Source organism: Belonocnema kinseyi, chromosome 10 (assembly GCF_010883055.1).
Source record: "Belonocnema kinseyi isolate 2016_QV_RU_SX_M_011 chromosome 10, B_treatae_v1, whole genome shotgun sequence".
NCBI lineage: Eukaryota > Metazoa > Arthropoda > Insecta > Hymenoptera > Cynipidae > Belonocnema > Belonocnema kinseyi.
The window spans coordinates 115,217,428-115,237,422 of NC_046666.1; the positions used below are offsets into that span (position 1 = coordinate 115,217,428).

At 31.7% G+C, this 19,995-nt stretch overlaps 1 protein-coding gene across 1 annotated transcript in view; it reads left to right on the top strand.

The window, feature by feature from the left end:
* Positions 1-7,601: 7,601 nt before the first annotated feature.
* The window catches only part of LOC117181964 (PRKR-interacting protein 1 homolog), a 116,137-nt gene continuing 103,743 nt past the window's right edge, over positions 7,602-19,995 (top strand). The window contains exon 1 of the mRNA XM_033374991.1: positions 7,602-7,769. Within this exon, the coding sequence (XP_033230882.1) occupies positions 7,668-7,769 (102 nt within the window). The 5' untranslated portion in view covers positions 7,602-7,667. The remainder of the gene's footprint in view (positions 7,770-19,995) is intronic.

Sequence of the window (19,995 nt, forward strand, 5' to 3'; positions counted from 1 at the left end):
TCAAATAATTAGTGTTTTAACTAATACAATGTACAGGATAAAGTTTCAACCAAAAATTGAATATTTCAATTTCCAGATAAAAACTATTAATTTTTAATCAATCCTAGAATAGTTACATTTTCAGATAAAAAATCATTTTTAATCGAAAAAATAAATTTTCAATGAAGTTGTTAAATTCTCAACCAATAACATGAATTTTCGACCAAGAAAATTAATGATCTACAAAAAAGATAAAATTCAAACAAAATACATGAATTTTCAACGAAAATATTTAATTTTAAAGTAAAAAAAAACGAATTATCTACAAAAAGTTGATTTTTTTAGCGATAAATATGAGTTTTCAATCAAAGAGTTAAACTGTCAACCAAATATTAAAATTTTTAACCATAATTATAAAACCTTGTTAAAAAAAGTATTTTTTATTACAAAGTAATTCATTTCTTAGTGAAATAATCGACTTTTAAGCCCAAGAAGATGTACAGTTCATATTTCAAAAAAACAATTGCATTTTTGACAAAAAATGATACATTTTGAACCAAAAAGATTAAATTTCTACCAAACAAGGTCAATTTCCAACAAAACCCGAAAATATATATATTTTGTTAAAATTGCATCTTTCGGCGTTAAAAGTCAACTATTTGATAGAAAGTTAAACTATTTGATGGGTACTTAAAATTTTGGTTGAAAAATCATATTTTGGGTTAAAAATTCAGCTTTTTTGTAGATGATACTCTTTTTGACTTTAAAATTAAATAATTTTGTTGAAAGTTGAGAATTCATGTAATTTGTTTGAAATTTGTCTTTTTTTGTAGATCATTAATTTTCTTGGTCGAAAATTCATGTTATTGGCTGAGAATTTAACAACTTTATTGAAAATTTATTTTTTCGATTAAAAATTTTTTTTTTTCTAAAAATGTAACTATTCTAGGATTGATTAAAAATTAATGATTTTTATCTGGAAATTGAACTATTCAATTTTTGGTCGAAACTTTATCCTGTGCATTGTTTTAGTTAAAACACCAATTATTTGATAGAAAATTAATTTAATTTGTTAAAAAGTAAACTTTTGGGCTGAAAATTGATATATTTTGTTAATTAGATTTTTCCCTAAAATTAAAAAAACTGCACAAAAAAAAATTTCCTTAAAACCTTTCGGATTCTTTTTTTTTTTAATTTTTAAAATGTCTTCAAATACTCACTTAAAATTTATTTGTCAAAATAAAAAATCATTTTCAATGTTCTTAGCAATCACAACAATTTTTGTTATTCTTTTTAAATACTGTACAATTCTCAAAAAGCTTTTTTCTTTAAATCTGCAAAAGTCTAAATCGTGTTTCAAATTATTTGAAATAATTTCAGGTTTTAAATTAATTCTGAATCTTTTTTTAAATTGAAATTGTAGCGTTTAAACTGAAAATTTAGCTCATTAAAAATTTAAAAATTCAAGACTTTTCAAGAAAATTAATTATCTACAGAAAAGACCAATTTTAAACAATATACATGAATTTTCAACGAAATTATTTAATTTTAAAGTCAAAAAGACGAATTATCTACAAAAAGTTGAATTTCTTAAGCGAAAAATATGAGTTTTCAATCAAACAGTTAAACATTCAATCAAATAGTTAAATTTTCAACCACAATTATAAAACCTTGTTAAAAAAAAACTTATTTTTTTTTTACAAAGTAGTTCAACTCTTAGTGAAATAATCGACTTTTAAACCCAAGAAGATGTACAGTTCATATTTTAACCAAACAATTGCATTTTTGACAAAAATGATACATTTTGAACCTAAAAGATTAAATTTCTACCAAACAAGGTCAATTTCCAACAAAATATATAAAACTTTCAACAAAATTATTTAATTTAAAAGTCAAAAAGAATATCATCTACAAAAAAGCTGAATTTTTAACCCGAAAATATATATATTTTGTTAAAATTGCATCTTTCGGCGTTAAAAGTCAACTATTTGATAGAAAGTTAAACTATTTGGTGGGCACTTAAAATTTTTGTTGAAAAATCATATTTTTGGGTTAAAAATTCAGCTTTTTTGTAGATGATACTCTTTTTGACTTTAAAATTAAATAATTTTGTTGAAAGTTGAGAATCCATGTCATTTGTTTGAAATTTGTCTTTTTTTGTAGATCATTAATTTTCTTGGTCGAAAATTCATGTTATTGGTTGAGAATTTAACAACTTTATTGAAAATTTATTTTTTCGATTAAAAATTTTTTTTTCTAAAAATGTAACTATTCTAGGATTGATTAAAAATTAATAATTTTTATCTGGAAATTGAACTATTCAATTTTTGGTCGAAACTTTATCCTGTACATTGTTTTAGTTAAAACACCAATTATTTGATAGAAAATTAATTTAATTTGTTAAAAAGTAAACTTTTGGGTTGAAAATTGATATATTTTGTTAATTAGATTTTTCCCTAAAATTAAAAAAACTGCACAAAAAAAAATTTCCTTAAAACCTTTCGGATTCTTTTTTTTTAATTTTTAAAATGTCTTCAAATACTCACTTAAAATTTATTTGTCAAAATAAAAAATCATTTTCAATGTTCTTAGCAATCACAACAATTTTTGTTATTCTTTTTAAATACTGTACAATTCTCAAAAAGCTTTTTTCTTTAAATCTGCAAAAGTCTAAATCGTGTTTCAAATTATTTGAAATAATTTCAGGTCTTAAATTAATTCTGAATCTTTTTTTAAATTAAAATTGTAGCGTTTAAACTGAAAATTTAGCTCATTAAAAATTTAAAAATTCAAGACTTTTCAAGAAAATTAATTATCTACAGAAAAGACCAATTTTAAACAATATACATGAATTTTCAACGAAATTATTTAATTTTAAAGTCAAAAAGACGAATTATCTACAAAAAGTTGAATTTCTTAAGCGAAAAATATGAGTTTTCAATCAAACAGTTAAACATTCAATCAAATATTTAAATTTTCAACCACAATTATAAAACCTTGTTAAAAAAAAACTTATTTTTTTTTACAAAGTAGTTCAACTCTTAGTGAAATAATCGACTTTTAAACCCAAGAAGATGTACAGTTCATATTTTAACCAACCAATTGCATTTTTGACCAAAAATAATACATTCTCAACCAAAAAGATTAAATTTCTACTAAAAAAGGTCAATTTAATTTTAACAAATTTTTAAATTTTAAAGTCAAAAAGAGTATTATCTACAAAAAAGCTGAATTTTTAACCTAATTTAAAGGCAAATAGTTCAGTTTTCAACTATAATTATGAATCCTTAATAGGAAAAAATTAATTTTTTTACTAAGTAGTTTAACTTTAAGTGAATAATCGAATTTTCTACGCAAAAATTATGATTTCAATTTCTAACAATATAGTTGCATTTACAACAAATGAATTTGCAACCAAAAAATATTTACAGTTGATAATTCAACCGAAAAATTTTATTTTTAATCAAAAAGTATAAATTTTTCATAAAAAAATTTAATTTCTACAAAGAAAGACGAATTGTTAACAAAATACATGATTTTTTAACCAAAAATGGTGTAGATTAATTGTCAGTTTCAAAAATGTATTTTCAACGAAAGAGATGAACCTTCAAATAAAAGAAATAAAAATTTTGACAAAGCAGTTGAACTTTTGATAGAAAAGAGGACTTTTTTACAAAATAGTTACATTTTCAACAAAATAATTAACTTTTCAATCAAATAATTGAGTTTTTATCCCAACGAAATGAATTACAAAATCACCAATTTCTTTAATTTCTTTCAAATGCGGATCAAGATATAAATAAGACTATTATAATATAACATAATTATAATATTATCATTATTAATATACGTATATATTTATACATATAATAGTATTAATATTTATATAATTTATACTTTTTACTTGAAGTAACGTAATCTCAAAATACACGCATATAAAGAGACGCGCTAAGTATTCAAATCATGAGAATTGCCAGCCCAGAATCGAAATCAGGAAATATTAAAATCCCAATCTGTTCATTTTATTTCAAAGCAGATAGAGATATAAATAGAACCGCCGAAGTGTTCCGACCGGCAATCGTGCACCTTCGAGTTTTCAAATTCAGAAGAGGAGAAATGGGTTGCGCGCGCAACCCAGGCATTTATATCGTCGCCTACCATATTCATACGGACATATACGTGCCATAGTATTTGACCACGTTTCGTTTCAGATCTGGGATCACTGCCCCTTGCGGCCGGAACAACAGAATCCAATGCAGTATCAGGGTCGGTCCACTACTTGGGAAAATGAACCCGTGTTTCAGCGCCATCTCACTCGGGCAGAGGAACTTAGCAGCAGCATCCATAAGTCAGCGCACGTGTGCATGCATATGCTGCTCTTGTATGCGCCAGTTTCGGATATGATTTTTTATTTTTTTAATAAATATGGCTGGCTGAAATATAATTGGGTGGCTTAGTGAATGCCTCTTGTTTTTAACGGATTTTTACGTTTTGGCACTCACAGAATCCGAAAATTATAAAAATTGTATCGGTGTCTGTCTGTATGTATGGTTACCTGAATGTTGTACCTACGTTAACTTTTGAAGGATTTGTGCAATCAAGTCAGCCTTTCATAAACTTCTTAAGGTTCCCAAAATGAAGGTTAAGTTCGTTAAGCAAACATTTCCAACCAAAATTAAAAACTTTAGAGCATTTTCAAAATTTGAAAAAAAAATTTCAAATTAAAATTTGTTTTCAAAGTTTCTAATAGATGAGTAGAAGACTTTAAAATTATCCGAATAAAACTTTCAATATCTATGAAAATTACAAAAGTTATATAATTTTGAAACTGTTCAGAAAAATAGAACAAAATATTTTTCTAAACGATTAGGAAATTTCATTTAAATTCATCAATAGATATCAAATATATTTAGAAACTATGTCAGTTAAATTTTTCGATTAGATAAAAATTCAAAAGGTTTGAGCTTTTTCAAAAGTTTGAATACAATTTTTTATGAGTTTTAGACATTTTTATCAAATTTTCTGATGCGCGTCAAAAAGACTTGGAAATTATCCTAATGACATTTTTAAATTCGATAAAAATTAAAAAAGTTATATGCTTTTCAACATTTTGATAATTTTCTCAAAAAGAAAAAAAATTTCAGTAGGTTAATAAATATCAATACGAATTTTTAATAGATGTAAAACATTTGTGTTTTGAAACTATTATCATGAAATTGTTTAATTGGACAAAATTGCCAAAATTTGGATCATTTTCAAAACTATGCAATTTTGGTTTTTTAAGAGATCCATAAGTTTAAAACGTTATTTTCAATAGATTTTAACAATATTTACAAATTATCTTGATGACGTTTTTTTTAATCAGACCCGAATGATTGAGCGCGAAGCGCGAGTTTCGCAGTGAGAATGTTATCGTCAAAGCCGTAGGTGCCTTCACCGAAAAATTATAAAAATAATATTTAGGCTTCTTTTTCAAATAGGCTGCGTATACGTGACCATCTAGTCCGGACGGTCTTTTATAATCAAAAAGGATTTGACGCCATAGTCCAGTCAATGAAGGATTTGAGAACAAAATTCGTAAAAGAAGCAGTTTTTTCACAGTTACGTTGGGAATGGCTTTATAAAGTTATAGTAAAAAGTCCCCAACCATATGTGTGCGGCAAAGGCCCGCCATGCTGGAAATTGTTAAATAATAACATGTTTTTCAAAATAACTGGAGAACTGTTGATTGTAGGTCGAACATGGTCATGTGAATAAATGTTCACAATTTTATAGTACACAAAAAAGGCTCTATCTATTGTCAACGGCTACGCTATGAAATTAGATTAGCTGTACAATTGTGCGAATACTGAAAAAATAAAATAAAAGTTAAAAATATTCTGGAAAGAATGTCGGAAATAGATCAAGCGATTTGTACTGGAGCAAATTCATTGAAATTATGATGTCGGGAGCAGCGGTGATTATGAGTCCTAAGGGCAACAATGGAAGCGTGGATAAGAATGGCTACCTCAGTCTGTTATATTTTTGAGAAAAGTAAGCAAAACAAATTCGAGGGGTTCCATATAATAGACCGAGGTAGCCGTTCTCTCAGGTAATTGTTTAAAACTTTCCAGCATGGCTGGCCCTTTCTGCACACATGTGGTTGGGGAGTTTTTACTATATCTTTACAAAGCCATTCTCAACGAATCTGTGCAAAAAAATGTTACTTTCGAGAATTTTTTTTTAGTGAAATTTGTTTCCCGTTGACTGGACTATCAGTCTTCGCCAGTCTCCACGGCGGAATAAGAAGAGTAGTTTTTAAATTAATTTTGTAGAAATAATCAACTGTCATGTTCAGAAACATTTTTCAACAAACTGAAATTCTTACTTCCACATTATAAATTTGCAAATCATTTTTTAGTTTTGGTAAAAAAACAATTCTTTAATTTGAAGTTCAGTCAAAGAAAAAGACGTGAAAGTTAAACCAGAAAAGGTATCTTCCGCAATCATGGATGGCGAGCTCAATAATCTCCAAACTTTCAAAAAATATTTCTCAAAAGACGCATTGCTGGCCTGAAATGATATTCATACCAGAAAAAAATGTTGGATTTGCGGAAAGTGTGGAATTGATGTCTCAGAATAGGTCAACGCTGTTCTTCAAAATGAAAAAAAAGATATGGAGATTATTTGAACAGATGCGATCGCTGTTTGGAATAGTTGCATCAATTCTGTCTTGGGTTTAAAAAATTATCAAAAACCAAAAATTGCTTTTGCGAAGACTGTTCCTAAAGAACATTTTATTTTTACATAACAAATCATTATGATTTGTTAATTTTCTTTTAAAAAATCTATACAAGTTGAAGAATATCATTTATTCCATAACTTGTATTGTTCTGATCAAGAACTACTTCTTGGACATTCATAATTAAAATAGTTGATACCATTTTATATTCACGTAAGTGCACAAAGTACAACTTATCATCCCGCTACGGTACGACTACAAGGGCTGTCAGCTGATCACCCGTAAACCGCAAAATAGATCACTGTTAATGCACTGATTTTGAATTATGTAAAAATTCAGATTTCATTTTTAATATTTTGAAGTTACAGGCACAACAAATTTTATTTTGGTGAAAAAGAGATTATGAATTCTAAGTTCCGAAAAATAAATCAATTTCATTTGTCCCAATGATTAATCTCTTCTCTGTCGAGTTTTAAAATTAAATTTTTGTTTATTTTCGACATACTATTAAATAATAAAATTAATATTTTTTGCTTAAAACTAAAATTTCTTCTTACCTTTTTATTAACAGTTTGAAACATTTAAAATGTTAAATTTCAGAAAAAATCTTTTTTTCTAAAGTCAGAATTAATACCGTTTTTTGCAGGAAAATCGCATTTTTTCTATTTTTTACTCAAAAATTCTAATTTAGGATTAAGAAATTACTTTGGATGCATTTTCCAATTATTATTTATCATAAATAATAAATCTGAATTTTTAGATAATTCAAAATCAGTGCGCTAATAGTGACTAATTGGATTGTAGGCACGACGCAAGCGCAGTTTAAAAAGTTCCCAAGATTGAGGACACTGGACTAATCGGGTTGTAGGCGTGACGCAAGCGCAGTTTAAAAGTTCCCAAGATTGGGCACAGTACAGTCACAGAGGTAAGAATAAAGTTATTTTTGTTTTTATTCCATTTTTGGGAAATGAGTGATCATTTGGATAATAAGGAAGATGAAAAGCCCGTTGTGGCAAAAACAGCGGTGGATTTGCAACGTCTGAAGCTTATGAAATTAATGAAAAATCCGGTAAGTACTTTTGCACTTATAAAAGTGGCTGAGGATAGTCGTCCATCCAGCTGGAATAATAGTTACGGCTGGCGGAACGAAGGAACCGAGTAAGGTATCCATAAGGTACCTTTAAGGTAACCTTAAAACCCCCACTGAGCCCCCCTTCGGTTCCTTCTTTAAAAAACCCAAAAAACAGCAAGACAACTTTTAAATTGTCGAAATTCGCATTCTACGTCAAAATGTCCATTAGAAACTCACGGAGTAATCGCAATACTTTTTTTGCAGCGTTAAAAATTAAAAAGAATTTTATTAACTGCTGCTGAAGGTGGCTTCAAGCGAATCCATAATAGCTCAAGTAGTATGTTGCGCGTGAAGTTTAAAAATAAAATTCCAAAATTGGCACTATCTGCAGTTTCGATTTGAATGATTTAGTCTCAGAGATAGAGAGATTTGGGTTCTTTTAGAGTTCCTCTTAAGAGTGATGCGACGGTCATATAATGGTTCTTTTGTATTCATCACGTTCTCAGTCATTTTCAACCCCTAAGTCTAAAAAAAGAAGAAAAAATTCTAAAATCCTTTCCAAGTTTCTTATCCAAAATGTTAGACATGGATAGTGTAGATTTTGACAGTAAATAGTTGCGGAAAAAGTTTCACCCCCCCTAGCTGCCGGGGAACGCAGTCATTTTCAACTCCTAAATCTCAAAAAACGAAGAAAAAATTCTAAAATCAGTTCCACGGTTTCTTAAGTAAAATGTTAGGCATGGATAGTGTAGATTTTGGTAATATATGGGTGACAAACTTAGAACGGATTTTAGAATTATTCGTTTTTTTTAGACTCAAGGGTTGAAAATGTCTGCGTTCTCGTTATCTAGGGGGATGAGACTTTTTTAATATACACTATCCATATCTAACATTTTGGGTAAGAAACTTGGAACGGATTTTAGAATTGTTTCTTCGTTTTTTGAGACTTAGGGGTTGAAAATGAGTGCGTTCCCCGGTAGCCAGGGGGATAAAACGTTTTTGCAACTATTTACTACCAAAATCTACACTGTCCATGCCTAAAATTTTAGGTAAGAAACTTGGAACAGATTTTAGAATTTTTTCTTCGTTTTTTTAGACTTCAAGGTTGAAATGACTGCGTTCCCCGGTAGCCAGGGGGATAAAACGTTTTTGCAACTATTTACTACCAAAATCTACACTGTCCATGCCTAAAATTTTAGGTAAGAAACGTGGAACAGATTTTAGAATTTTTTCTTCGTTTTTTTAGACTTCAAGGTTGAAATGACTGCGTTCTCCGGTAGTCAGGGGGATGATCCTTTTTTTCAACGATTTGCTACAAAAATATACACTATTTATGCCTAAAATTTTAGGTAAGAAACTGGGAACAGATTTTAGAATTTTTTCTTCGTTTTTTGAGACTTAGGGGTAGAAAATAACTGCGTTTCCTGGTAGCCAGGGGGATGAAACGTTTTTGCAGTTAGGGGGGTGAAATTTTTTTTGCAACTTTTTGCTGCCAAAATCTACACTATCCATGTCGTAACATTTTACGTAAGGACACTTTTACATTTTTTTATTTTTCGTTTTACATGAACGTTGGAAACTTCAGTTTCATGTCGCTAACCCGACTGTTCCTTGTACCTTTTTCTTCAAACTATTATAACTTTTTTTTAATTGATGATTTTTCTCATTATACTTATTTATAATTATAACTTATATACTAATATACAATTTTCGAGTTGAATTAAAAAGTGTAGTCTTTTTTGGCGTATCTCATTCCATTTACGAGAAAAGTTGTATTAATTCCAATTTTAAACTATACTGAAAACATCGAAACCCTTAGATCCTAAATTATTATGTGTTAGGTTGTTAACTATAAAATTAAAAAAAATCTTTCTAAATTTTAATCCAAAAGCTTAGCAAAGGACTCTTGAGTGTCGGCTAGTCTCCTGAGATAGCCTCTACTTGTTATTTATAATGGAATTCTTATTTCAATTTCAGCCTTTCTGCTTGTTATGTATGATCGTAGTTTTATTTCAATTTCAGAAAGGACATTTTAAAGCCTTTAAAACATTTAAACGAGCTACCTGGACCTTTAAATATATCTACCTATCTATCTTTTACCTTTAGTCCTGACATCTCGTCTCGTAACCTCAAGGACACTGCGTGACTGGTCTCATTTGCATCGTAGCGTTGATGTCTGAGGTTTTCACTGCGTGGCGCTAGCATCCAGACAAAATTCTTAAAGTTACTGACGGAACGCTTATTAACACTAAAAGAAGATGCATTTGAAGTCGCCTTCGGCCCATGTAAATGACAGGTATTTTATTATTTTTACCTTTTTAACGCTGCAAGAAAAAGTATTGCGATTACTCCGTGAGTTTCTAATGCAAATTTTAACGTAGAATCCGAATTTTAACAATTGAAAAGTTCATCTTGCTGTTTTTTTGAGTTTTTAAAAGAAAGAACCACCGAAGGGGGGCTCAGAACGTCCCTTCTAGTAGCACGATATTAGGTGCACACATGCGTAAATCATGGGCGCAAATCATGAGCAAAATAGCACACGTAGTGGGAGAATCACAATTAGCGTGCGTGCTGTACGTGTGCTGACGTTTTAAGGGGAATGTACACTTATCAGGCGGCAAATTATCGGACTTGTACTGTACTATATTAATTATGTACACGTCGACCTTCGTGACAGCTTGAGGAGAATGGAAATATTGTACTTAAGCGCGCAGTCCCATGGAGGTAGATTAGTATAATAGTGGAATAGTTTTGACCAGTGACGTGACTGCTTCAGCTTGAGTAGGCACCTCATTGGTCAAACTTGTTCCACCATTCTACTAATCTATCTTCCTTCGTGGGACTGCGCCCTAACTTTAGCACTGGGCTTATGGTGAATACGCCCAAAAGGTAGCTACGGTGATGCCAATCTGGGACCCTGGAGGCAGTTCGCATACCTCCATGAAGGGATCCGTGACAAACAGCCCAAACTAAAAGCGCCCGCCTAATGAGAATCACGCTCCGTGCAAAAGCCCCCCCCCCCCCCCCCCCCCCAATCAGAGAGCGAGTAGGGACGTGCTCATACATACTTCCATCGTGATGAAGCGAGTCACTCTGATTCGCGGGCCTTTTTCACGGAGCGGGACTCTTATTAGGCGGGCGATTTGTCGTCTGGGCTTTTTGTCACGGGTACCCAGGAAGCGATGTCAAGTACGTGCCGGCATTAATTAGTGTGATTATTTTGAAATGAGTCATTTAAATTATGATTCGAAGGTATTGTTGTGTCGTGAAATGCCCTAACGCAGAAAGTAAAAATCCAAATTTGCAGTTTTATCGGTTTCCAAGCATACCTTGGCAAATTGCGATATTTGAAGTCAGTTTTTTATATGGGAAATCAAGTGCCAGAAACCAGCGTGGTGCAATTTTTTCAGAGGATCGTCCTCGGTTTTCCTCAGCCCGACCCACCCAACTTCTGCCTCCGAGCCTCACTGTGACCTTCGAACCCTTTCCCTGTATTGAGGAAAACCGAGGACGATCCCCTGAAAAACGCCATCATGCTGGGATCTGGCACTTGCTTTCCTATATAAAAAACTGACTTCAAATATCGCAATTTGCACGAAGAGAACAAGAAGCACATGCTTCCTTCAAATTGTAAATTATTACAGATAGTTCAACTAACTATCTACAATTTAAATCACTTCATTATCTTCATCTGAACTGAAGATACTTCAGTCGAATATTTTTAAACAAATAACGAACAATTATTTATGTTTTGCAAATTTTTCGACGGCCATCTGTTCAGAAATGTTTAAAGTACCACAATGAATTTTTTCAGATTTTTCCTATTATTTTTTCAATAAAAAACTATGTTTCAACATTCACTGTTTTTAAAAGCCATCAAATTTCCTTACTTTTCATCTGATTTTCAGATCTGTAGGCTAAAAAATATTTGTTGGAATATTGCACTTCGGCTCATTAACATATAACATTGGCTTTTTCAATGTCAAAGCCACAGAACTAAAATTTTCTCGCCGATAGTAATTTAAAATTAATCTCTTTAGTTGAAAAGCGAGCTATTTTATTGAAAAATCGTTTTTTTTCATGAATTTTTTGTTGTTGGAATATAATTGTTTGAAACTGAAAATGTAACTAATTCAGGTGAATATTCCATTACTTTAGTTAAAAACTCATCTCGGGATGAACATTAATTTTTTAAACTACACACTTCCAGAATGCAAGTAGTCCAGACGCCATACCCAGTCCTGTCGGATCTTATATGTCGCCAAAATATTTAGACTGATTCGTATGCAAAATGTTCTCCTGATTCCGAATCGGTGTGGTGCGTCTTCGGCAGATTGTGCGTTCTCGAGATATTCGCAATTAATCAATTTTTTAATTAATCCCGATTAATGCTTTTCCATTAAACGTATTTCGATTTTTTTTCTGCACTTTATTAGCTCATTGCATGACGAATAAAAAATGTCCAAACATATTTACCCTCCGATGAATGTTTATTGCACAATAGCAACTAACAGGCGAGAAAATTGGAAAAAAAATCTGTCTGCAATATCTTCAAAAATATCATCTAAAAGAGAAATATTATTTTAAGTTCTGAAAATAACAAGTAAAATACACACTTTTTATAATAAACGCTATTTCTCTAAAGTTAATAATTTCCTGGCAAAATGGAGTTTTATTGGGTAAAATTCTGCGGTGTGATAATAAATAGTCATTTTTAGTAAATTAAATCATTTTAGAGACAATATTTTTGCTCAAATATATTGTTGCTGTTCCCAGGCACAAAGTTCATGTGAAATTATGGTGAGATTGTTTAAATTTAAGCAACTACACATGAATAATCAATTACGGGGATTCAAATACCTACAGTTCTATATGCAGTGGGAACTTGGCACGGAGCTTAAACAATCCTAGATATTATTTAAAATTCATTCATGTAATTTAAATTTCTTACTTTTTATTCAATTAATAGTTATCAACTTTCTTTTTTTTTTTGGAAGAGTTTGACAATGGGGCTGTAAGTGATGCCGTAAACTAGGGAACATGCTAACGACGGGCCAGGTCAGAAACCATTGGCGTCGAATCGTCGTAGATACCGAGCAAGGGTTGGGGGCACACTCGGTCACAATAATATGCATTGAATTATTCTTTCAGGAAAACTGACTTAATTTTGAAAAGAATTTGTGTTTTGTTAAAGTAAAAAAAAAAAACGACGCAGACTCATTTACAACATTAATATTATGAAATAATTTTTTCATGTACTTTATTATTGTATAATTAGTATTAATATATGTTGTAATTCAGAAGTTTCTTTCTTAAACGTTGTTTTATTAGGTGCCGATGAGTCCGTATTCAGTTACATATCGTGCCATTATGTATAGTAATATCTCTAAATTATTTATCATTCATCTAATATATTTATGGTATCGTCGGTGTGGCCATTTTAATCGAAGAAGAAAAAACCTGGTAATTTCTCGGTTTTTTTCTCAGTTCGCAAACATTTTTCATGATCAATAAATGAAATAAATTTGGTCTCCAAATCTAAAAAAATTTCCATTTCAAATAATAAAAAATAAACTACAAATTAAAACACTCAAAGTGGAGCTCTTGAATTTTTTTGTTTTTAAATAAAAAAATGTTATATTCATGTTCAATAATTTACACGTATAAAATGTAAATTAGGTACAAACACTTTTCAATTAAACAATTTAATTCTAAATATCTTTTAAAACTGACATTTTTCATACAATTTTTAGAAAATCCTGCTTCTTGATAAAGAAAAAACTTGATTCATTTCAAGTTTTAAAAAGTTAAAAAATTAATGTAAAATTTAAAATGATTTTAAATAATTCAAACGAGTTGTATGTTTGGACAAAATTCGCCTATTCGTACGGAAATTTTCGAGCATTTGCCGCAGCCTCATTTAAAACAAAATTTCGATTATTATTGAATTTTATTCTGATTTAAATTACATGACTGAATTTCAAATAATATCTAAGGTTGTTTAAGCTTCGTGCCAAGTTCCCACTACATATAGAACTGTAGATAAATAATTGGAATTTAGGTTGTTCTACAGGTTAAAATTTTTGTATAAACAATTTTTTCTGAACATCATTGTTTTAGTGGTACTTTAGAGAATTATCATGCTAAATTTCAAACATTTATAACTTTTTGTTGGAAAGTTGTTAGTATTTGAAACCTCGTAATTGATTATTCATGCGTCGTTCCTTAAATTTAAACAATTTCACCATAATTTCACAGGAACTTTGTGTCTGGGAGCAGCAACAATATATTTTAGCAAAAATATTGTCTCTAACTTTAAATTTATTTCACCTTTAGATGATATAAATATTCGTCGGAGGGCAAATATGTTTAGACATTTTTTATTCGTCATGCAATGAGCTAATAAGGTGCAGAAAAAAATCGAAATACGTTTAATGGAAAAGCATTAATCGGGAGTAATTAAAAAATTTATTAATTGCGAATATCTCGAGAACGCACAATCTGTTGCAGACGTACCACACCGATTCGGAATCAGATCATTCTGCATACGAATCATTCAAAATATTTGGCGATCTATAAGATCCGTTAGGACAGGGTATGGCTGGGTACGGTTGGATATTTTATTAAAATAAAAATTTAATGATTCAATTTTTGGTTTATCATTGATCTTTTTTAGTTAAAAATTAATCATTTTCGCCTAAATATCAACTGTCCCAGTTGGAGATGTATCATTTAATTGTAAATTCATCAGTTTAGTTGAAAATTGATTTTGTTAAGGGTGTTGGTTCAATCCGACTTTGAATTTTTTTTTAATAGGTACGGCACTGATTTGTAATCAACCACCAGACTAGCTGTTACCTTCACTCTATACGCGGAATCGGGGCGTACTTCATTATCGTCCGTAGGTCGAGACACAATTCTCAAAGGTGAAAACCTCTTCTGGGACATTGACTTTTTCATGAGACTATCATCAATCGACATTACTTAAAAAATAAAGAAACACGTATCCCGGATTTTTGGTCCTTGTAAGAACTATGAGCGTTTGTGAATCACATAGCCAAGGGTGCACAACCTTTACTGGTTCGCGCGCATGGACCCCCATCAAGCTCCGCTGGTTCAGTGGAAAAGAGCCTGGTTGATAAACACTCTGCTGTGGGTTCCTATTTTTTTCTGATGTTTTTTTTTTTCGTATTGTAAACATGTCAATTAATAAGTTTGAATGCTTCCCCGGCGAATAAATTATTGGTTTGAAAAATACTACTGGGAAATATATATCATGCAGACACTTTTCGAATAATTCATTTGTATAATCGTAATTTTTTAAACATTTTTGCGGGTAATAATCGTTATGGATTATCACGTAGCTGAGTGATGCAGTGTTCACTGTAGCGACAGAAGAAATGAGAATTTATCAAATTTTTGCGTTATTTGCAAAAAAAGTCCATTTCAATATTTTGTAGGAAATTGTATTCACATTGTTTATTTTTATTTCCCAATTGAAAACTGCCTAATCTTTGGCTGATTCTCATTTCTTCCCTCGCTGCAGTGGACACTGCATCACCCAGCTACGTGAGAATCCATGGCGATTATCACAATACGAAAAAAAAAGTTAATAAAAAGATTCGAACCCACGGCAGCGTGGTCAACAGTCAGACTCCGGTCCACTGGACCAGCGGATCTTGTTGAGAATTTACGCGCGCGAACCGGTAGAGCTTCTGCATCCTTGGCTAATGTGATTTACAAACGCTCGTAGTTCTTACAAGGGACCAAAAAATCCGGGATACGCGTCTTATTATTTTTGAAGTAATATCGATTGATGATAGTCTCATGAAAAAGTCAATGTCGCAGAAGAGATTTTCCCCTTTGAGAATTGTGTCTTGACCCACGGACGATAACGAAGTACGCCCCGATTCCGCGTATAGAGTGAAGGTAACAGCTAGCCTGGTGATTGATCACAAATACAGTTACAAAAACACAGACAGGGCATGTCAGTTTTCTCTGCTTTTTGCTCCATTTCGCAACGTATTTCGCAAAATTTGGGGACACCATCTTCAAGACCTGGCCTTTTGGAAGAGCCGTGAATCTCTAAAATTCTTCTATTATGTCAGAATTGTGAGTAAAAAAATTAATCAGCTAACGATTCTAATCTTTCAAATGCTGCCGTCTGCTACCCGCTGGTTTCTATCTTTCGCAACATTTATATTTGTCGCAAAAATAATCATTTCCTCAACAAATTTTTTGATTTTTCAACATTTTATTGAGCCGAGGATCATGCAAAAACCTAGGAATATTCGACAAGTTTTCTTTCTTTCGTTCACAAATCCTTCGGAAAAAAATATGGAATCAGTGCCGTACCTATTAAAAAAAATTCAAAGTCGGATTGAACCAACACCCTTAAGTGATAATAAAACTATTTGTTGGTGAATTTATCCATTTTGTTAAAAGTTCATGTGTCTTATTGCAAATAGAATATTTTTCCTTGAAAAGTTAGAAATTGAAGGTGGTTTAAATTGAATTGAATATTATATATTTAAATAATTTATATATATATATATATATATTTGAGTATAATCTAAAATAAAAACAATTTTTAATTGTTATTTTAATTTATGAACTTCATAGACAAATTAGAAAAATGATTAATCATGTTTTTAGTAATATTTAATTATTTAATTAATTGATGGTGCTAATATATTTGAGAAAATCTTGCATTATGATTTACTAAAACTGTTTCAATTTAACATATTAACTGAAGCTCTAGAAACTGAAAAACATTATTTATAATCAATTCGCGACATTGTATACATGTTCCGAGTGTATTGTTAAAAAAAATGCAAATTTTTTCAATAGCTCCATTCTATGAAAAATTATACCTGGGAAGAACTTTAAATACCTGGAATTATCAGAATTTTTTCCAGGATTAAAGTAGACATCCTGCAAATAATAAAAAGTATTTATTGTATAACGAAAAAAAAAAAATTCATGCAGAAATGACCAACGGGAACGTTGGCCGGCCACAGAAGGATCACGAATTTTCAGTGCTCATTTTTTAGATAAAAGAAGTGTGAGCCTCCAGAAAGCTGCTCGTACTTACCAACAATCTTTCCGACTGTTTATAAAAGAAAACCAATACGTTTGGAATCCTTGGAGCGAGGTAAACGATGTGTAAAACGCAATAGGAGAAAAAAAGCTACAATCTCTGTTCCCGCCTTAGCCATAACTCCTAATTTCATTGCGATTCACGAAGATGATTCAGAAATATGAAAAAAAAATTATTTTTATTTTTTTAGAATTATTTAGGGTAAGTTTACCGACTTTCACCTAAAACGTGTTGTGAACATATCTCTAAAAAACTTTATTTTTAAATATAACTAATAGTAGGCCATGTACATTAGATGAAGCACTTTGTAGTGGCTAAATTATTGTTTGTTTGATTTTAAATAGGATTCAAAGGTACACCAGTGCAAAAAGGTCGTTCCTCACACTTTAAACAGAAAAAACCATGAAAAAACCATACAAATCATGGTTTTTTGGGTTTATCTAAGCCAATATGCAAAATCTTTTAAACAAAAGTTATAGATCTCATCAAAATACATATTTTTTGTCGGATGTGATATTTTTCGAGAAAATTAGTGATGCATCTGATGAAATGTAACAGCTTTCAATGCAATAAGCGACAGGTCAGTGGTTACCACAAATCGATCTTATTCCAACTAAACGATTTTGTTCAAAACACAAGAAGAAGATGACTCGTTTGGAATCTGAAATGATTTGCGGCCAGTTCTTGTGTCATAAGTCAGGTAAGTACCGTCATGCTAATACCGTTGCGGAAAATACGTGGTTTCAGATGTGCCACATTTCCGCAGCGCCTGTAGGATCATTTCATACTGTCTCGCTGCAGGGTTTAATTTTGAACAAATGATCCGGGAAAGCAGCATCTTAAACGGTCAGTTAATTTCGAGGGCAACTGTTGCAAATCACTTCTCTTTTTGTAGGGACATCTGCATGGTTGCTCTTGGCAGTAAATTCGGAGAGGAAGGTCTCATCGGAGGTTTCGGTGAAGTAGTCAAAACAGATGAGTGCAAGATCGGGCGTCGAAAATACGAGCGAGGGCGTGTAGTTGAAGAATCATGCATCGTAGGAATGATCCACAGAGGATATCCATACAGTTATCGGTTGGAAATCTGTACCTAAAATAAGAGAGATCAGGCTACTTTAATAGAATTAATAAAAAGGCACGTAGCGGAATGGACGGAGATCTACACCGATTGTTGGAATGGTTATGCTAACCTCGAAGATCATGGTTTCGTCCACAAAGCTGCGAATACTTCCGAAGAGTTTGTGAATCACGATACTGAAGCGCACACTCAAAACGTCGAGTCCTCTTGGCAGGAAGTAATCGCGAATATTAATGTCTGTCACCCTGGCCATTGAATTTAAACAGCATTTTTAATTAAAATAAGTTAATATATATTACATAAAAATAAAATCATAAAAATAAAAAACCGATTAATGGAAAAAAATTACAAAATATAAAAAAAGATAAAAAAATATGCTCTTCAAAGTACCCCAGCCTTCCCACGGCAAAGAGCGTGAATAGGTGCACAGCCGAAACGAATGGAGATACGATGAAAAAAGAAGATCGAGTGTACAGGTAAGTGTTTGACCTTCCCGCCCTCCACGGTACCTGGAAAAGGGGTAGGGTTTTGACCAAAATTATTTTGTTGACCAGTCACAGGGGTGCCTTCCCGCCCCCCACATGACCTAGGAAAGGGGTAGGGGGTTTGATCAACATTATTTCTTTAGCCAGTCACAGGGGTGCCTTTCCGCTCCCCACGAGAAGCTGGAAATGGGTAGGGTAAAATGGTAGGGATTTGACAAGCATTATTTCTGTAATTAGTCACAGAGGTGCCTAATTACTCTTATCGCCACTTAGGGCCTGTTGCCACGTTAATGCACAGTATCGAAATATTTGATCTTCAGATGTTTTACTAATTGACTTGGAAACTATCACTCGTGGAAAAAAGTGCTTGAAAAAGAAAATATTTATCTGAATGAGATCACTTTTGTCTGAAAAATTTTGCAGAATTTTGCATATTGGCTGAGATAAACTCAAAAATCCATGATGTTCATGGGGGTTTTTTTTACATGAAAATCGATTTAGCATTCATTTTCTTGGAAACTATCACTCGCAGAAAAAAAATGTACCTCAATGGGAGCTACAACTTTTGTAAGGAACACTTTGCGAAATTTTGCATATTAGCTTAGATAAACGCAACTATGGCTTTTATGGTTGTTTCATGGTTTCACCATGAATCTTCATGGTGAAACCATGAATACATAAATATGCACAGTTTAAATAAAATCGGATAATTCAGCTATTTGGAACTGCACCCAAACGAGGAAACTACGATTTAATATATTTAAAAGTAAGATTTTTTAAATATCCCTGCAACACACTTCCGACGAAAGTAAGTCGACTGAGCTATTTTAATATAATTTATTAAGCTTTTGTTTAACAACAAAATGGCCTTTTATTTATTTGTAAACTAAATAAAAAATGCTCATTACGTAGGACGATGACATCAGTTATATGTTTGTTTCTATTGGAATGGAGATAACAATGGCTCGACTTAAACAGGAATACACGTTCGGCAAGCAGTCAACCTAAAATTATTGTGGAGAAAAATGTTTCAACGGTAGTCAATACGAAAGATATTAAATGAGGTCCAGATTTGGAAACAGCTGGAAGATTTGTGGGCTTCCTTGATATAAAGTCAGGCGCAATTAAGGAGCAACTAGCTGCAGTAACATTTGCCTTGTTTGTTAATCTCTTAAGACTACTCGAATTAGGCAAGGACGGACAACTTTTTTATTATATAAAACTTGGAAAAGCAAATAACGACATAACGTTTGATTATAGATTCTTGTAGTGCTAGTATGTAGAACTATAGCCTATATATTTTCGACCATGGTTTCGGAAGCACTGTGTGTGTAAACAATGGTTAAAGATAGAAAGAAAGGTTGTTTGGTTTTTGCAACTAACCTATATGTCCTTCAGAAAAAAGTGTAATAGAAAATTGTAGGTCTTGCAAATATCTACAAAATGAAGTATCGTATATGAGAGCGTTCACATATGAAGTCGCGCTTTATTTGAAGATTTTATACCTCCCCCCCCGTACCCCTTCTCAGGTTCAGTCACGAATTAACGAGACCCCACCCA